This window comes from Dryobates pubescens, chromosome 28 (assembly GCF_014839835.1).
Source record: "Dryobates pubescens isolate bDryPub1 chromosome 28, bDryPub1.pri, whole genome shotgun sequence".
Classification (NCBI taxonomy): Eukaryota; Metazoa; Chordata; class Aves; order Piciformes; family Picidae; genus Dryobates; species Dryobates pubescens.
The window spans coordinates 3,352,923-3,370,852 of NC_071639.1; the positions used below are offsets into that span (position 1 = coordinate 3,352,923).

At 49.6% G+C, this 17,930-nt stretch overlaps 1 protein-coding gene across 1 annotated transcript in view; it reads left to right on the plus strand.

Moving 5' to 3' along the window:
- PTPRK (protein tyrosine phosphatase receptor type K) overlaps window positions 1-17,930 on the plus strand; it is a 536,009-nt gene that overhangs the window by 384,553 nt on the left and 133,526 nt on the right. The window contains exon 8 of the mRNA XM_054174148.1: window positions 11,157-11,459. Coding sequence (XP_054030123.1) covers window positions 11,157-11,459 — 303 coding nt within the window. The remainder of the gene's footprint in view (window positions 1-11,156; window positions 11,460-17,930) is intronic.

Here is a 17,930-nt window from a genome sequence, read left to right on the forward strand (position 1 = left end):
ACAGTGGAGAAATCAATGGAATTTATTCTCAAGGGACATCTAATCTCTAAAGCTAATACCAGACTTCACAGCTATTGATTACATGCTAAGGATGCACAAACTGTTAGTCATGCATGGAGGCAATAGAATAAACATACTGCCAGGAGGGAATGGCAAAGAATTGTCAGCAGTGCAGCTGTAGTCACCTCTTTACCATCCCTTTGAAGCAGGGACAGCTGCATTTTGCATCCCAGAAGTTATGCCCTCAGTTATATTGGATATCCTCTCATTGCTGCTGCAGCTACTGTAGTAGAGCTGATTATCTGTCTAATAATTCAGGTGATTTCTTCAGCTCCCTGAGGAATGTGGTCAATAAGGAATTTGTAAGCTAGCTTAATAGGGCAGTCACTAGATGAAGTGCCCAGAGGAGAAGCTCATGGGTTTTCATGCAGCTGCATTATGGCCTCCATCTGCAACAAGATGCTTCTGTGGTGCTAATACAGGGTAAATGCATTGCTTCATTTCCTCTCGGCCTCGTAGTTCAGGTGGCCAATAGGTGAGTGTGCACACAAAGTGGGTTCTTTGTGTCTTTGTAGCCATATTTCAGAGAATCATGGAGTTGTTTCACTTGGAAAAGACCTTAATGATCATCCTGTCCAACCATCAATCCAACACCACCATGGCCATCAAACCCTGTCCCCAAGTGCCATGGCCACAGGTTTGTGGAACACCTCCAGGGATGGGGACTCCACCACCTCCCTGGGCAGCCTGTGCCACTCCCTGACCACTCTTGCAGCAAAGAAATTCTTCCTCATCTCCATTCTTCCTAATGTCAAATCTAAAGAAATACTAAAGGAATGAGGCCAGTGCTGCTAATTGATTTTTGTCTTTAACTCTGAGCTTGCCTTTAACTCCACATAGAGACAGTCAGAAAGCTGCCAGAGATCCAGACACGAAGCTTGGAGGGTATTTACAAGAGTGGTTTGGCCATGAAGACAGATGGTTCAAGGAAATGGCACTGAAATGCCAGCTTCCCAAAAGCCAGAGCCAAATCAAGGGATTGCAACACCTGTGCTCTAAGGACAGGCTGAGGGAGCTGGGCTGGTTCAGCCTGGAGAAGAGGAATAGAATAGAATAGAATAGAATAGAATAGAATAGAATAGAATAGAATAGAATAGAATAGAATAGAATAGAACAGAACAGAACAGAATAGAATTAACATTAACCAGGTTGGAAAAGACCTTCAAGATCATCAAGTCCAACCTATCACCCAGCACCATCTAATCAACTAAACCATGGCACCAAGGGCCTCATCCAGTCTCCTCTTAAACACCTCCAGGGATGGTGACTCCACCACCTCCCTGGGCAGCACATTCCAATGGCCAATCTCTCTTTCTGTGAAGACCTAATAGCAGCCTTCCAAGACCTAAAGGGGGCTACAAGAAGGATGAAGAGACTGTCTGCAAAGGCCTGTAAGGATAGGATGAGGAACAATGGCTTCAAACTGGGGAAGAGCAGATTTAGATTGGATGTTAGGAGCAAGTTCTTTACTGTGAGGGTGGTGGAACACTGGAACAGATTGCTTAGGGAAGTGGTTGGGGCCCCATCCCTGGAGATACTCAAGGTGAGACTCAACAGAGCTCTGAGCAAGCTGATCTAGTTGGGGCTATCTCTGCTGACTGCAGAGGGGGTTGGACTGGATGACCTTTGGAGGCCCCTTCCAACTCAGACCATTCTCTGGTTCCCCTGTGTTTATCACTCATACCATTCCTCCATGACCTTGTCAAGGGTCTTTATAGAAGAATTCTTTACAGCAGCAGGACTGTAACTTTTTCTTCTCCTTTTTTTTTGAGTTTAGGGAACATTTTGGGTTTGAAGACCTTGCATGAACTGGGGAAGCAGCAGGAACCACAGTGACATCTTAGACTAATCCTCTTTAATTTCCTGTGTGCCAAGGAGAGACCTAACCTGGAAAGGTCAGGAGAGGCCACAGGACAGAGAGGCTGGTGTTCTGTTAGAGGCAAAGTCTGGGGAATTCCAGTGGCTGCTCAGGCTGAGTACTAGCAGAAAAATGAGGACAGTTCTTCCTTCCTTCCTTTCCTTCACTTTTGGTTTAAAATATAAGGGCAGGGTAATTAAAGGAGCCTCTGTGAGAGCCTCTGTGTTTTGAATGACAGCTTTCCTGTCTAGACCCAAACTTACTCTGATTCTTTACTAATCATCCTGCATTTGCTGTTGTATCTCAGAGGTCTGATTTGATACAAGCCCCACAGCTCTCTGCATTTCCCTCAAACCTTATGCAAATGTATGCATTATCTCACCCTCCAAGTCCAGTTGGTTTTCACCTCCTGTGCCACCAGTGGCAGGGGGGTTGGAACTAGATGATCCTTGTGGTCCCTTCCAACCCTGACTGATTCTATGATACTACTCTTAAGCTTGATATGAATTTCAGCCAGTGTGGTTAAAGCAGGAGTTTGCAGTCAGCTCCTCAGTGTAATGCCATAGCAGGAGGAGTGCAAGGTGGGGGCAGAGAGGCAAGATCCAAAAGCCAACCCCAATTAAAGACTTACAGAGACAGACAGCATATGGTGATGGTCCAGAAGCACAGTCTGTACCTGGAGTATTGGTGCTTTAAAATTGCTCTGATTGTTTTCCATTTCATGGCAACAAAAGTGTTTTCCTATCTGCTGGAGAGAAAGACCTAATTCCCCCTAGCCTGCCAGGTAAATGGAAGTGAAACTGTCTTGCAATCAGCATTTAGGATTGCTGATGAGAGGAGGCAAAAGCAAAGGGCTTGTCATACTTTCCTAGTCTCCTTTTGTGGGGTTCACAGGATAGTTTGGGTTGGAAGTTCCAGCCCCACTGCCATGGGCAGGGACATCTCCCACTAGACCAGGCTGCTCAAAGCCTCATCCATCCTGGCCCTGAACACCTTCAGGCAGGGGGCATCCACAGCCAACATTCCAGTGTCTCACCACCCTCAGTCTAAAGAATTTCTTCTTAATCTCCAGTCTCAATCTCCCCTCTTCCAGCTCAAAGCCATTGCCCCTTGTCCTGTCACTCCCAGCCCTTGTCAAAAGTCCCTCCTCAGCTCTCCTGCAGCCCCCTTCAGCTACTGCAAGGTTGCTCTAAGGTCTGCCTGGAGCCTTCTCTTCTGTGCTGAACAGCCCCAGCTCCCTCAGCCTGTCCCCGCAGGGACTGTTTGCCAGAGCTCCAGGCTACCTGTTTGTTTCTGACTGACAGCAGGGTAGTGACTATTATCATTAAGAGTAGTTTCTGGGGAAATGAATGCTCTCACCTTGCTGCCTCTGCAGCTCTGAGGGCTTTGGTTTTCTCCACCATCTCTGTGTAAGTGAAGATAATTTCTACAAAGAGGTTTTGATACTGACCTGTCATCTCACATGTTGCTTATCAAGCACCACAGAAATTTCATTTAATTTTCTCTATTATCTGGAGCATCTTATTAAATATCCTATAGCTGAGAGGCAGCATGGGGTGAACAGGTTCTGTCTCTTCTGCCCTCTACCCCTGGATTATTAACCTTTGGAGGATGACTAAAAGTGTTTCTTATTTTAACCCATAAATAGTTGGGTTAAGTCTTCTTGACCCATAAATCATGGTGAGGCAGTGCCATGTGCATGGCAGTCCTTCACTTCATGCAGCTTCTGGGTAAGGAGTAAGGATTCAGTAAGTTGTGTAAGTGTAGAGATCTCTTCCTGTTTGTCATTGAGTTGGCTCAATGAGACTAAAACTGGTCAGATGGGTCTGAGTCAGCAAGCACTGGGTAGCATTTGCTTGCCACTAGATAAAGTAAGAGTGGGGAAGAGAAAGATTATGGACCTGGCATTGACAGCAAAGGGCTGGCTGGAAGCAGAGGGAGGTGGTGGAGTCACCATCACTGGAGGTGTATAAGAAGAGACTGGATGGGGGGCTTGGTGCCATGGTTTAGTTGATTAGATGGGGCTGGATGGTAGGTTGGACTCGATGATCTCAAAGGTGTTTTTCAACCTGGTTAATTCTATTCTGTTCAGAGTTGGGAATGGGGTAGAGGACATAGCAACAGCTATGTCAGAGTGTCTGGAGAGCAGCCAGGCAGAAAGGGACCTGGGGGTAGTGGTGGACAGCTGGCTGAACATGAGCCAGCAATGTGCCCAGGCAGCAAAGAAGGCCAATGGCACCCTGGCCTGTATCAAGAATAGTGTGGCCAGCAGGAACAGGGAAGTCAGCACTGGTTAGACCACACCTTGAGTCCTGTGTCCAGTTCTGGGCTTCTCAATTTAAGAAGGACATTGAGAGACTTGAAGGTGTCCAGAGAAGGGCAAGGAGGCTGGGGAGGGGTCTGGAGCACAGCCCTGTGAGGAGAGGCTGAGGGAGCTGGGGTTGCTTAGCCTGCAGAAGAGGAGGCTCAGGGGAGACCTTCTTGCTGCCTACAACTCCCTGAAGGGAGGTTGTAGCCAGGAGGGGGGTGGTCTGTTCTCCCAGGCAACCAGCACCAGAACAAGAGGACACAGTCTCAAGCTGCACCAGGGGAGGTTTAGGCTGGAGGTGAGGAGAAAGAAAGAGAGATTGGCCATTGGAATGTGCTGCCCAGGGAGGTGGTGGAGTCACCATCACTGGAAATGTTTGAGAAGAGACTGGATGGGGTGCTTGGTGCCATGGTTCAGTTGATTAGATGGTGCTGGGTGATAGGTTGGACTTGATGATCTAGAAGGTCTTTTCCAACCTGGTTAATTCTATTCTGTTCTATTCTCCAGGCTGAACAGCCCCAACTCCCTCAGCCTGTCCTCACAGGAGAGGTGCTTTACCTCCCTGCCCCTTTCTGGTACTGGGAGGACTTTCAGCTCCATGGTTAAGACATCTAGTCTTACACCCACAACAAATTGCTTGTCTCAAATCAGCACTCTGTGGCAAAAGGAGAAGAAATAAGACTCCCTTCCAAATCTCTGTTCATTTCTTAAGCTATCAGCTGGAGTCTCAATAATGATGGCAGGAAGCACTTAGTATTTCCCAAACATTAATCTAGCAATTACTCCTGTGAGACAGGTAAGTGGTGTTAATCCTTTTCTGCAAGGAGAAAGACACAAAAAAAAGGTTAATAGCTTGTTCAAAGCTAGAAGGTGATTTACTGCCAGGGTGATAAGAAAACTGAACAGTTCCCAGCTCCCAGGTCACTGATACTCTGGCCACCAGACAGCACCAGCAAGCAGCAGCAATTCAGAGAGCTCATTTTCAGCTTGTTTGCCATGGCTTCCACAGAAAGGCTAATTCCTCTCCACAACTGATTTTTTATTAAAGGGTTTCTTCAGATTTTTCTCAGAGCCAGCTTGAATGAGCCCAGCAGTGGCCAGACATTGAGTGAATGAGTGTAAGGGCAAGAGTTTCATAGAATCATAGAATCAGTAAGGCTGGAAAAGATCTCAAAGATCATCAGTCCAACCTACCACCCAACACCTCATGACTAACTAAACCATGGCTCCAAGTGCCACATCCAAACCCCTTTGAACACCTCCAGGGATGGGGACTCCACCACCTCCCTGGGCAGCACATCCCAATGGCCAATCTCTCTTTCTGGGAAGAACTTTCTCCTCACCTCCAGCCTAAGCCTCCCCTGGTGCAGCTGGAGACTGTGTCCTCTTGTTCTGGTGCTGGTTGCCTGGGAGAACAGATAACCCCCCTCCTGGCTACAACCTCCCTTCAGGGAGTTGTAGACAGCAAGAAGGTCTCCCCTGAGCCTCCTCCTCTCCAGGCTAGGCAACCCCAGCTCCCTCAGCCTCTCCTCACAGGGCTGTGCTCCAGACCCCTCCCCAGCCTCCTTGCCCTTCTCTGGACACCTTCAAGTCTCTCAATGTCCTTCTTAAATTGAGGGGCCCAGAACTGGACACAGGACTCAAGGTGTGACCTAAGCAGTGCTGAGCACAGGGCACAAGGACTTCCCTGCTCCTGCTGGCCACACTCTTCCTGATGCAGGCCAGGATGTCATTGGCCTTCTTGGCCACCTGGGCACACTGCTGGCTCATGTTCAGCCAGCTGTCAAACAGCACCCCCAGGTCCCTTTCTGCCTAGCAAGGTCCCTCTGCAGAGCTCTCCCACCCTCTAACAGATCAACTCCTGCCCCCAGCTTGATGTCATCTGCAAATTGACTGATGATGGACTCAATCCCCTCACCCAGATCAGCAATAAAGATATTGAACAGGATGGGTCCCAGCCTGAGACCTCAGAGCTGCATTTCACTATCTGAATGGGGCCTAGAGGAATGCTGGAGAGGGACTGTTTAGAAGGGGATAGGACAAGGGGCAATGGTTTGAAACTAGAGCAGGGGAGATTTTGGTTGGGCATCAGGAGGAAATTCTTCACAGTGAGAGTGGTGAAATACTGGAAGAGGTTGCCCAGGGAGGTGGTTGAAGCACCATCTCTGTAGTCATTTAAGGTCAAACACCATGGGGCCCTGCTCGTGGGAACCTGCTCCAGCTGGAGACGTCTGCTGGCTGCAGGGGAGTTGGACAAGATGACCTTTGAGGTTCCCCTCCAAGCTGATGCATGCTGTGAATCTGTGATTAATGAGATGCTGAGGTTGTTGGGAGGCCTACTCAAAAATTCAGCAGCCTTTCATCTGAGAAATAAAACATTACTCAAAGACTGCTCTCTGCCGTGGGCTTCCAGGTGGAGGCTTTGTGCCGGGGCAGTTGCTCCTTACCTCTAGAGATCTTCCAGGCAAATGCTGCCCAGAAGCCAGAGTCAGAGTGTGTGTGGTTTTTTTTTTCACAGCATCCTTTCAGGAGCAGTGGGACAGTTGGCAGACTTTACCAAAGCTGTTGAGAGACTCTGCAGGCTTTAATTAGCATCTCAGGATTGCAGCAGTTGTTTCAGTTCTGCCAAGGGAGGGAATGGTTGTGAGAAAGCGAGATCACACTCTTGTCTTTCATTCTTCCCTTCTTGACAGGTGAATGAGGAAGGCTTCTCAGCAGCTCCTCTGATGCTGGGACACATTTGTAGGATTTGCATCGAATTGCAAAGTCATTTTGCTTTAAGGACTTTTCTTTAGCTTTCATTGACTTGTTTCTCCTCTCCTTTGAAAGTGCTGGACAGCACGGTGTGGATGGAGTGCAGCTGGAGACTTGATGGGGTGCTTGGTGCCATGGTTTACTTGTTTAGGTGGTGGTGGATTGGTTGATGGGCTGGAAGCAATGATCTTGAAGGTCTCTTCCAACCTGGTTTATTCTATGGATTCTATGTAATTCTGTTCATGGAAGAACTGGGAACTTGCTTGAGGGAACTGGGATTGTTTAGCCTGGAGAAGAGGAGGCTCAGGGGAGACCTCATTGCTTTCTACAACTCCCTGAAAGGAGGTTGCAGTGAGGTGGGGGTTGGTCTCTTCTCCTAGCCTCATGTAATAGAAGAGGAAATGGCCTGAAATTGTGCCAGGGGAGGGTAAGGTTGGAGACGAGGAAGAATGTCTTTGCTGCAAGAGTGGTCAGGGATTGGAATGTGCTGCCCAGGGAGGTGGTGGAGTCCCCATCCCTGGAGGTGTTAAAAAACATGTGCAGACATGGCAGTTGGGGATGTGGTTTAATGGCCAGGGTGGTGTTGGGTCGATGGTTGGAACTGATGATCATAGAAGTCTTTTGCAACCCAAACAATTCTGTGCTTCTCTGAAAGAAGCAAGATGGAAGTGGACTGTGTTTACTGCTGCTGATTAGTGGGCTTCAAACAGGGGAGACCTTATTGCTCTCTACAACTACCTGAAGGGAGGTTGTAGCCACGTGGGGGTTGGTCTCTTCTCCCAGGCAACCAGCACCAGAACAAGAGGACACAGTCTCAAGTTGCACCAGGGCAGGTTTAGGCTGGAGGTGAGGAGAAAGTTCTTCCCTGAAAGAGAGATTGGCCTCTGGAATGTGCTGCCCAGGGAGGTGGTGGAGTCCCCATCACTGGAGGTGCTTAAGAGGGATGCCATTGGAGCCATGGTTTAGTTGTCAGGAGGTGTTGGGTAACAGGTTGGACTTGATGATCTCTGAGGTCTTTTCCAACCTGCTTGATTCTATGGTTCTATGAAATGGTTAAAATTGCATTGATAGGGCAAAATAAGCCTTGGTGAAGGGTATGTAGCTTCTTCTGGCCCGCAGACTTGTCAATGTATATGTTTGTAAGTATGTGAATTGAGTACCTGAGCATGGCTAAGTAGGTGCTTCACTGTCATTCATATGAAGAGAAGGCTGATAATAGGTATTTTTGTCTCTTTTGTCACGTCTCGTCCTCTGTGGCACCTGACTGTGTGGAGGCTTTTTCTGAGTGCCTGCAGTAGCCCAGGAGATGCTGATTCCCTGAAGACTCTTGCCAGCTCCTTCAGTAGATCTGCTGTGGCTTCTTTTTTTTGGTACCTAGCCACTGCCTCACACCTGCTTGTACTTGCTAAAGCTCCAGCCATTGTTTACTGGATAAACCCCCCCTTTCTTCTTCTTTCTCTTCAAGGCTCTTATCTTTCAAGGACCTTTTCAATGCTATCTTGCAGCTTCAGATCTCTATTGTCAGAGCAGACAATGTGTTCCGAAAGCTGCTGCCCAGGAAGTCTGCTCTTTCACTTGTGTTTCGTGCCATGTAGATGATAAATCAGCACTGGGGGGCAGAGGGACCGGGCTGTGTTCAAAATCCAGAGAGGGGAGGCTGGGTCATGGAAATGGATTTGTCATCCTTACCACTCAGCCTGCTACTAGGAATACCTTGGTGTTATATTTAGAGCTGGGTTGTTTTGATGTTTGAAACTAAATGTTTGCAGTTTGTCTGGCAAACTGTGTGCTGAATAGATTACCCTGAATTCACATCTCCTGATTTCAGTGCCACCATCTGTGCTGTTGGCTGCTTCTTAGCCTGGTTGGGACTCGTTGCATAAATGCAAGTTGCTAAGAGCTGTTCTGCCCAGAAAGAGAAATCCTATCTGTCCCTTCCTTGAGCAATCTCAGCTGCTTTGACCTTACACCAGCAAGGACACCAGGCTGAAGCTGGAAGTGCAGCAGGCTTTATTTTCCCTGTAGAATAGGATAGGATAGGATAGGATAGGATAGGATAGGATAGGATAGGATAGGATAGGATAGGATAGGATAGGATAGGATAGGACAGGACAGAATAGACTAGACTAGGACAGGATAGGATAGGATAGAATAGAATAGAATAGAATAGACCGGACTAGACTAGGATAGACTAGGATAGACTAGACTAGACTAAACTAGACTAGACTAGACTAGACTAGACTAGACTAGAATAGAATAGAATAGAATAGAATAGAATAGAATAGAATAAACCAGGTTGGAAGAGACCTTCAAGATCATGGCATCCAGCCTATTATCCAACACCACCTAATCAACTAACCCATGGCACCAAGCACCCTATCAGGTCTCCTCCTAAACACCTCCAATGATGATGACTCCACCGCCTCCCTGGGCAGCACATTCCAATGGCCAATCTTTCTTGCTGGGAAGAATTTCTTCCTCACCTCCAGCCTAAACCTCCCCTGGCACAGCTTGAGACTGTGTCCTCTTGTTCTGGTGCTGGTTGCCTAGGAGAAGAGACCAACCTCTGCCTGTCCACAACCTCCCTTCAGGGAGTTGTAGAGAGCAATGAGGACTCCCCTGAGCCTCCTCTTCTCCAGGCCAAGCAACCCCAGCTCCCTCAGTCTCTCCTCATTGGGCTTGTGTTCCAAACCACTCCCCAGCTTTGTTGCCCTTCTCTGGACACCTTCCAGCAAGCCACCATCCTAAAGATCCCCTTGGTCTATTTGCAGGGAAGCTCCAGTGTATACAGTCATGGTCGTGATTTTCATTGGGTAATCATTTCAATTATGCTCAACGATAAAAGTCAGCCTTGCATGAGGAATGAATGCTCTGGAGAGACAGTGAGAGACTGATGACAGCTTGGGGAGCCTGGTGGACCCTGCTGGTGGAAGTGCACATGTGGAGAGCAGCTGAGCTTGGTGGGCAGCAGGGCAGAGCCTCCCCCAGCAAGGTCCAGGCGAGGTTTGTGGGGGATGCAAAAGGAGTGAGCTGCGAGGGACAGAGAGCACAAAAGCAGTGAGCTCCAAAAGCGTTGTTGGGAATGTTTCTGAGGGTTTGTGCTTGAATGAATAGCTCCATTACTGAAATAATAAACACTAATTAATATCTGCATCGTTTTGCAAACTGCTAGCTCAGTAAGGTAATTAGTGTAATTAGTATACAGCCCTGCTTGGTAGCATGATAAATGGTAGTGTGGTGGATGTTGACTTTTCCCACTGTGATATATTATCTAATTTATGCAGGGGAAGGGGGGGAAAAAAAAGGTAAGGAGGAAACCAAGAGGGGAAGGAAGCCAGTGGTGGCAGCAGGGAGGCCTTTTGGTCACTCTTCCTGCATCTGCTGCCTGTGTTCTCAATTGCTTTGCTGCACTGTCAAGGGACAATTCTTTTTCTTACTCTGGCTGAATGGTCTGGTCATGGGGTCTGTGGTGACAGGTTGGACTTGATGGTGTTTGAGGTCTCTTCCAACCTTGGTGATACTGTGAATGTTACCCCTGATTGCAAACTGCAAAGAGAGGCCCAAGAAAAGTAAACTAAAACCTGAGAGACTGGCAGGTTTTATTTCCCCCTTCAGGGTACTTGTACAAAGGATGCTAACTCCCTCCAGTAGTAACCCAGGGTTTGCTGGGCATCTCCTTTGCTTTCACACGTCTGCAGACATCATAGAGTCATTAAGGTTTTAAAAGGCTTCTGAGATCATCAAGTCCAACCTTCTGCCCAACAACTCTATGACCTCTAGAACACATAGAATCACAGAATTATTAGGGTTGGAAGGGACCTCGAGGCTCAGCCAGTCCCAACCCCCTGCCATGGCCAGGGACACCTCACACCACAGCAGGTTGCTCACAGCCACCTCCAGCCTGGCTGCAAACACCTCCAGGTAGGAGGCTTCCACCACCTCCCTGGGCAGCCTGTGCCAGTCTCTCACCACCCTCCTGGGGAACAACTTCTTCCTCACATCCAATCTTCCTGGCATCCAATCCACATCTAGCTGCTTTTCGAGCACCTCCAGGGCTGGTGACTCATCGACCGGTGTGGTGGTGAGAGAAAGTTCAGTTCACCACCCCCCCACAGTGTCCAATGCAAGGACAGAGAACATTAATGAGGTTTTTCTTCCTTATGTTCTGTTTTGTAGAGCCTATGAGAACACCTAAAACGCTGAAGATTGCTGAGATCCAGGCCAGGCACATCGCTGTGGACTGGGAATCCCTGGGCTACAACATCACTCGGTGCCACACTTTCAACGTCACTATTTGCTACCACTACTTCTGTGGGCACAACGAGAGCAGGGCAGACTGCTTGGACATGGACCCCAAAGCACCTCAGCACGTGGTGGATCACCTGCCCCCCTACACCAATGTCAGCCTCAAGATGATCTTAACCAACCCAGAAGGGAGGAAGGAGAGCGAGGAGACCATTATCCAGACAGACGAAGACGGTACGTGCACATCAATCACATCCATGTCCAGCCTAGCCAGGTGGAAGGAAATGACTTTGTGTGTCCCAGTATGTGCTCAAAGGATGGAAGGTCTCTTCTGTTCATGCATTAATTAGCCCTAATCCAGCAGCTTAGGAAGTGTTTCAGCTGTCACCCTGCATACATGGCTCAAACTGTCCGTGTAGTGCAAGTCAAACTCAATCTCTCTGGCAAGGAAGAGGAGAGGGTGCCTTGCCCAGTCATTCAAAAGATGTGCTGACAGACTGGAGAGCTGGGCAGAGAAGGACCTAATGAGGTTCAGCAAGGATAAGTGCAGAGTCCTGCATCTGGGAAGGAAGAATAAACTGCACCAGTGCAGGTTAGGAGGTGATCTGCTGGAGAGCAGCCCTGTGGAAAAGGGCCTGAGAGTCCTGGTGGATAACAAGTTCTGCATGGGACAGCAATGTGCCCTGGTGGCCAAGAAGGCCAATGGGGTCCTAGGGTACATTCAGAGGAGTGTGTCCAGCAGATTGAGGGAGTTTCTCCTCCCCCTCTACTCTGCCCTGGTGAGACCTCACCTGGAATATCAAATCCAGTTCTGTGCTCCCAGTTCTGTTTATGCCTAGTAAAATGTGGTAGCAAAGAGCAATTTTAGTTTCCTTTTCTAGTATTTAGATCACAGAATTTCAGGGGCTGGAAGAGACCTCAAAAGCTCCTCCAGTCCAACCCCCCTGCCAGAGCAGGGTCACCTGGAGCAGATCACACAGGTACACATCCAGGTGGATTTTGAGTATCTCCAGAGAGGGAGACTCCACAGCCCCCCTGGGCAGCCTGCTCCAGGGCTCTGTCACCCTCACAGGGAAAAAAATTTTCCTTATATTTACATGAAACTTCCTCTGCCTCAGCTTCCAGCACTGCCCCTTGTGCTGGCATTGGGCATCACCCAGCAGAGCCTGGCTCCAGCCTCTGGGCACTCACCCTATACATACTTATAAACGTTGATGAGTTCACCTCTCAGTCTCCTCTTCTCTAAGCTAGAGAGCCCTCAGCTCCCTCAGTCTCTCCCTGTACAGAAGATGTTCCACTCCCTTCATCATCCTCCTGGCTCTGTGCTGGACTCTCTCAAGCAGCTCTCTGTCTTTCTTGCCCTGAGGGGCCCAGAACTGGACACAGTATTCCAGATGTGGCCTCACCAGGGCAGAGCAGAGGAGGAGGAGAACCTCTCTTGACCTACTGGCCACAGCCCTTCTAATCCACCCCAGAATGTCATTGGCCTACCTGGCCACAAGAGCACACTGCTGGCTCATGGTCATCCTTCTATCCACCAGGACCCCCCAGGACCCTTTCCCCTTCACTGCTCTCCAGCAGGTCTGTCCCCAGCCTGTCCTGGTGCATGGAGTTGTTCTTTCCCAGGTGCAGGACTGTACAGTTGCCCTTGTTGAACTTCATCACCTTTCTCCCTGCCCAGCTGTCCATTAAAACATTGACAACACCAACATGAGAATAGATAACTGCCATCAGCAGCAAGGAAAGAGTACTTGGGCTCATGTAAGAATGTAGGTACATAAGATCATCATATGGAACCAGGAAGTGCTCTGCAGAGGGACCTCGACCGACTGGACAGATAGGGGGAGTCCAATGGGATGGCATTCAACAAATCCAAGTGCCAGCTGCTGCACTTTGGCCACAGCAACCCCAGGCAGAGCTACAGGCTGGGGTCAGAGTGGCTGAGAGCAGCCAGGCAGAGAGGGACCTGGGGGTGCTGATTGACAGCCAGCAGTGTGCCCAGGTGGCCGAGAAGGCCAATGGCATCCTGGCCTGCATCAGGAATGGTGTGGCCAGCAGGAGCAGGGAAGTCATTGTGCCCTGTGCTCAGCACTGCTGAGGCCACACCTTGAGTCCTGTGTCCAGTTCTGGGCTCCTCAGTTTAGGAAAGATGTTGAGTTGCTGGAAGGTGTCCAGAGAAGGGCAACAAGGCTGGAGAGGGGTCTGGAGCACAGCCCTGTGAGGAGAGGCTGAGGGAGCTGGGGTTGCTTAGCCTGGAGAAGAGGAGGCTCAGGGGAGACCTTCTTGCTGTCTACAACTCCCTGAAGGGAGGTTGTAGCCAGGAGGGGGTTGGTCTCTTCTCCCAGGTAACCAGCACCAGAACAAGAGGCCACAGTCTCAAGCTGTGTCAGGGGAAGTTTAGGCTGGAGGTGAGGAGAAAGTTCTTCCCAGAGAGAGTTGTTAGCCATTGGAATGTGCTGCCCAGGGAGGTGGTGGAGTCCCCATCCCTGGAGGTGTTCAAGAGGGGATTGGATGTGGCACATGGAGCCATGGTCTAGTCATGAGGTCTGTGGTGACAGGTTGGACTTGGTGATCTTTGAGGTCTCTTCCAGCCTTAGTGATACTGTGACACTGTGGTAGTGTGCTTGCCTGGGAAGTGGGAGGTGTTTAAGCCCAGGCTGGATGAGGCTCTGGCCAGCCTGCTCTCGTGTGGGGTGTCCCTGCCCATGGCAGGGGGGTTGGAACTAGATGATCCTTGTGGTCCCTTCCAACCCTGACTGATTCTATGAAGTGGAGGGAACAGGATGGCTTTATATAGAGAGAGCAATTAAGATTGCAATCTGGCAGCACTTTTTTGGCCATCTATTTTCAATTTTGCAGGAAATAAAGCAGGAATGTGTTTACTGGTGCAATAAAGACGCTTATTTAAGAGGTAGTAGGAATTGCAGAGAACTGTGCAGGCAGAGGTGCATCCCAGGAAAATTTATTGGCAAGTCCAGCATTAGAATATAATCCATGATGAATTGTCTCTCCACCTGTGTTTACTTTAGAGATGTTTGTGATTGCAACTTTCCTTGAGGTGACAAAACCAGAGGAAAGCAGTAATAGTAGTGCCACTGCTATGTCCTTGGAGATGATCAGAGGGCTGGAGCACCTCCCCTGTGAGGACAGGCTGAGTTGGGGCTGCTCAGCCTGGAGAAGAGAAGGCTCCAGGGAGACCTTAGAGCAGCCTTCCAGGAGCTGAAGGAGTCTAGGAGAGAGCTAGGGAGGGACTTTTGACAGGGGCTGGGAGTGACAGGATGAGGGACAATGGTTTTGAGCTGGAAGAGGAGAGATTGAGACAAGATTAGAAGGAAATTGTTTGGAGTGAGGGTGGTGAGGCACTGGAACAGGTTGCCCAGGGAGGTTGTGGATGCCTCTGCCCTGAAGGTGTTCAGGGCCAGGTTGGATGAGACCTGCCTGGGCTGGTGTGAAGTGTCCCTGCCCATGGCAGGGGGGTTGGAACTGGTTGATCTTTAAGTTCCCTTCTTTCCCAAACCTCTTTGGTATTGGATGTGGTGCTTGGAGCCATGGTTTAGTTGTCAGGAGGTGTTAGCTATTCGGTAATAGGTTGGACTTGATCTCTGAGGTCTTTTCCAACCTGGTTGATTCTATGTTTCTATGATGAGAGGCAATGGACTGAAGCTTGAGTAGGGCAGATTGAGACTGGAGATTAAGGAGAAATTCTTTCCAGTGAGGGTGGTGGGACACTGGAACAGGTTGCCCAGGAAGGCTGTGGCTGCCTTGCCTTTGGAGGTGCTCAAGGCCAAGTTGGATGAGACTTTGAGCAACCTGGGCTGGTGGGAGGTGTCCCTGCCCATGGCAGGGGGTTGGAACTGGATGATCTTTAAGTTCCCTTCCTACCCAAACAGTTCTGTGATTCTCTTTTTCCTATTAACTGAGCTATCAAGAAAGGTTGTGCTTTCTGATAGCCTCTGTCTAGTTGGATGTGTGGAGGTGGTGGCTGTAGTGGTGCTTTCCAAGAGCAGAGTCAAGGGCACATATTTTGTCATTTGAGGTTTGATCTGTACCAAGAGTAGTGTGGCCAGCAAAACCTGGGAAGTCACTGTCCCTTTGTGCTTGGCACTGGGGAGGCTGCACCTCCAATACTGTGTTCAGGTTTGGGCACTGAGGTGCTGGAGCATGTCCAGATGAAGGGCAACAAAGCTGAAGAAGGGTCTGCAGTACAGGTCTGGTGAGGAGCAGCTGAGGGAACTGGGGGTGTTTGGTGTAGAGAAAAGGAGGCTGAGAGGAGACCTCATTGCTCTCTACAGCTCCCAGACAGGAGGATAGAGTCAGGTGGGGGTTGGTCTCTTCTCACTAGTAACAAGTGATAGAACAAGAGGAAATGGCCTCAGGTTGCACCAGGGGAGGTTTAGGTTGATTATTAGAAGAAACTGCTTCACAGAATCACAGCATCACCAAGGCTGGAAGAGACCTCAAAGATCATCAAGTCCAACCTGCCACCAGAGGCCTCATGACTAAACCATGGCACCAAGTGCCACATCCAATCCCCTCTTGAACACCTCCAGGGAAGGGGACTCCACCACCTCCCTGGGCAGCACATTCCAATGGCTAACAACTCTCTCTGGGAAGAACTTTCTCCTCACCTTCCCTGGCACAGCTTGAGACTATGTCCACTTGTTCTGGTACTGGGTGCCTGGGAGAAGAGACCAACCCCAACATGGCTACAACCTCCCTTCAGGTAGTTGTAGACAGCAAGAAGGTCTCCCCTGAGCCTCCTCTTCTCCAGGCTAAGCAACCCCAGCTCCCTCAGCCTCTCCTCACAGGGCTGTGCTCCAGACCCCTCCCCAGCCTCCTTGCCCTTCTCTGGACACCTTCAAGTCTCTCAATGTCCTTCTTCAACTGAGGGGCCCAGAACTGGACACAGGACTCAAGGTGAGGCCTAACCAGTGCAGAGTTCAGGGGCACAATGCCTTCCCTGCTCCTGCACTGAAGTGGTTCTCAAAGCCTGGCACAGGCTGCCCGCGATGGTGGTTGAATCCCCATCCCTGGAGGTGTTTCAGAGAGGCAGAGATGTGGTGCTGAGGGCCATGGTTTGGCACCAGCCTTGGCAGAGCTGGAGAAGGGTCGGGCTGGATGCTCTCAAAGGGCTTTTCCAACCCAAACACTTGTGTGGTTTTTGCAGGTTTTGCAGAATGAGCCTGATGTTAACTCCATAATGGGGGCATTATCAGTGACTCATTTAGGGGAAGGTAAACAGAGGGATCACAGCATTCTCCTGTATTGTTGCAAATAGCATTAATCAGGAGTAGCCACTGATTACATAATTATCTGAAATGGGCATTGATGTTGTGTGCTTTTCATAAACAGAACCTTTGAAAGCCAGATGCCAACAGCAGATAATTAACTTCCTGGTAGATTTTCTGTAGGGCAGAACGTTTTCTGCTGCCATTCTTCCTCCTGAGGATCTGCTTAGCAGCTGAAAACTTTGTAGGCTCTTGCAGCTCAAGTGTCTGCTCCATTGTCTCTCTTTGTCTTTACCATTTTGCCCTCATCTCATAGAATCAATAAGGTTGGAAAAGACCTCAAAGATCATCAAGTCCAACCTGGCACCCAACACCTCATGGCTACTAAACCATGGCACCAAGTGCCACATCCAATCCCCTCTTGAACACCTCCAGGGATGGGGACTCCACCACCTCCCTGGGCAGCACATTCCAGTGGCTAACAGCTCTCTCTGGGAAGAACTTTCTCCTCACCTCCAAAAATAAAAGAGAAGAAAGGGCCAGAGAGCTTGAATCATAGAATCATAGAACTGTCAGGGTTGGAAGGGACCTCGAGGATCAGCCAGTTCCAGCACCCCTGCCATGGGCAGGGACACCTCACACTACAGCAGGTTGCTCACAGCCACATCCAGCCTGGCTCCAGGGATGAGGCTTCCACCACCTCCCTGGGCAACCTGTGCCAGTGTCTCACCACCCTCATGGGCAAGAACTTCTTCCTAACATCCCAGCTTCCTAGGTAAAGGCATGAGAGGAAGGCTCAGACAGCCTGGGGGTGCCTCCATGCTGGGCAGAGCTGGTGCTTGCATTTTGAACAAAGCAGAAGCAGCAGCAGTGGCTTTCTCCCTCGGTGTGACTCAGCAGCGAGCAGGCGAGCTCCGAGCTGCCTCTTCCCAAGGGCTCTGCCAGCTCAGAGCGACCCTTGGAAGAGCAGTGGAGGGAGAATGGGATTAAAGCAGCTAAATGCTTCCTTAATTCTTAATTGGAAACAGATGCACAAGACTGGATTAGGGGGAACGGTGACATTAGCTCTGAGACAGCAGCTGAGGGGAAAGCAGAGTGAAGCTCCAAGTGTTTGATGGTGACTTTAGAACTGTGAGGGAGTGTGGCAGCAGGCAAACAGCTCATTGGGAAAGATCACTTGGAATTGGCTAAATCCTCATTTGGGGGCTTAAAGTATAGCAGTGTTAAGGGCTAGGGCTGGACTGGCCACTAAGTGGGTGACAGACACTTTCTACTAGCCCCTCTCCCCTCCCCAAGTGGGAGAGAAAGGAAGTAAGGCAGAGAGACTTAAAGGCTGGACAAGGAAATGAAACCAGCTTTAATGAAAACAGTACCAGTAAAATGAAATACAGACAGATAGGGACAAAGCCAATGTCCAACCCAGCCCTGCTGGTGGCAGTTACATCACTGTCACCACTGATGCTGTGGGCAAGCACTG